A 2,016-nucleotide genomic window follows, 5' to 3' on the forward strand; every position below is an offset into this window, starting at 1 on the left:
CAGGACTTTTGGCTGTTGGTTAGAAAGCAAACCAGATTTTTTTGACTGCTTTTGGCTCACTGATGGTTTTCATCTTTCTCTCTTCGTCTTTTCAAAATCTTTCTCTCCTTTTTTTTTCCTAACTCCGTCTTCCATTTTGATGTTCTTGTGGATCTCGTTGGCTTTGCTGCCGCTCACAGTTGCTACGGAGAGTGAGTATATATTCTTCCAGCAGTGTTATGCATCTTCTTTTGCCACGCATGCCTACTTTTCCCGAACAGTATAATCGTAATAATAATGATTATTCTTCAGCAGAGTATTCGATATGCATATATAAGAGTTCTTGATGTATTGATTAATACATTCTCTTGATGAAAATGCATTCATTAATACGATGATAAATCAGAGACAAAACTGTTAATTTATATTATTTATAATACTAGTGCTTAATTAGATATATTCATGCAATTCATAATGGCTAACACACGGATCTAGGATATGAAAATCAGTGATAAATCTCCAAAATTGAAACCATTGCATGGAATATCGGTTGCAGATATGTTATCCTGATTATCAGCCATTGTGCCCTGTTCATAAAACTATTTCTATTCACGTACATGTCAAGTCTGTAACAATGATTCGAAGAATGAAAATGTTTACTTTTTGAGCCGAACATTTGCTATAGATTTAAGTAATCATACATTTTTCCCCCAGACATTTTTCATTTCATTGAAATCCACAAATCCAGCAATATTTTCTTCATGTAAGTTCATATTATGATTTCCATTAGCCGACCGAGAACCTCATTTTTACCCGGACAATGAAAACTTACAATTCCTTCACGTCTCAACTACACACACACACGTGACCTCTGAATTAGCTGTATCATAAACATGGTAATCACCCAGCTGTCTGAATAGCCTCGTCTGATCGCCAAACAGCCCCATTCAGTGAAAATAGGATTATCTCTTCCTTGCCCACAACGACACGAGCTCATCGATCACTACCCATCACCTCCATAGACGTTTGCTCACCGGATCAATCTCCGAGAGACTAAAATATGCTCTTGTTCCCTCCCTCTTCCTTCCCTTTCCCCGTCTCTATCCCTGCCCCTTTATTCCTTTCTCCTCTCCCGTCTGTTTCTTGTCTTATCCCTCTCCTTCTGTCCCTTTCTCCCTCTCTCTCCCTGTCCGTCTTTTTCATCACTATTCCCTCTCCCCCTTCTCTTTTCTCTCTCCCCGTCACTCCCTGTCCCTTCTATCACTGTCTCCTCCCTCTATCCTCTCTTCCTGTCCTTCCCACCCCTTCACTCATTGTCCCTTTTCCCATCCCCTTCTCATCCTGTCCCACACTCCCTTTCGCTCTCTTTTCCTCCCTTTCCCTTCTCCGTTCTCCCCCATCTATTTCTCCCGTTTCTCTCCCTCTTCATCTCCTTTCCCTCTCTCCTTTTCTCTCCCTGTCCCTTTCTCCTCCTTTTCTACGTCCTCCCCCTACTCCTCTCCTTTCTCTCTCCTTCTCCTCTTATCCTTTTCTTTTTTAATGTTTTCCCTTCTTCCACCTTTTCTCTTCCCCTCCACATCTCTCCCTCCCTCCCCTCACCCATTCTACTCCAATCCCTTTCTTCCCCTCCCTCCCATCCTACCTTCCCCCACCCTTTCCTCGACAACCTCCCTCCTCACCCTTCCCCCTCCCACCCTTTCCACCCTCCCTCTCCCCCTCCCCACCCTCTCCCTCCATCCCCCCCACCTTCCTACCTCCCCCGCCCACCGTCCCCCGCCGATCCACCACCTCAGAGCTACCATGGGGCTCGTGCAACAACTGGTGGAACACCGAGACCTGCGTGTCCCCCTACGCCCGCAACACTCTCGAATGCTGGGACGAATCCTACAACTCCACCGCCAACGAGACCTTCTGCACCGTGGGCAACCTGACGAGGGTTAGCGTGCTGAACATCACCGATCCCGTCAAGGAGTTTTGGGAGTAAGTGGGAGGAGTTTGGTTGGTTGATTGAGTGTGTTTAGTGTATGTGTGTTTTAT

The 2,016-nt window shown here is 45.5% G+C and overlaps 1 protein-coding gene across 1 annotated transcript in view; it reads left to right on the plus strand.

Annotated features, from left to right (window-relative positions):
* The window catches only part of LOC119589159 (sodium- and chloride-dependent GABA transporter 1-like), a 43,877-nt gene that overhangs the window by 26,978 nt on the left and 14,883 nt on the right, over positions 1–2,016 (plus strand). Inside the window, exon 4 of the mRNA XM_037937745.1 lies at positions 1,773–1,959. Within this exon, the coding sequence (XP_037793673.1) occupies positions 1,773–1,959 (187 nt within the window). The remainder of the gene's footprint in view (positions 1–1,772; positions 1,960–2,016) is intronic.

This window comes from Penaeus monodon, chromosome 25, assembly GCF_015228065.2.
Source record: "Penaeus monodon isolate SGIC_2016 chromosome 25, NSTDA_Pmon_1, whole genome shotgun sequence".
NCBI lineage: Eukaryota > Metazoa > Arthropoda > Malacostraca > Decapoda > Penaeidae > Penaeus > Penaeus monodon.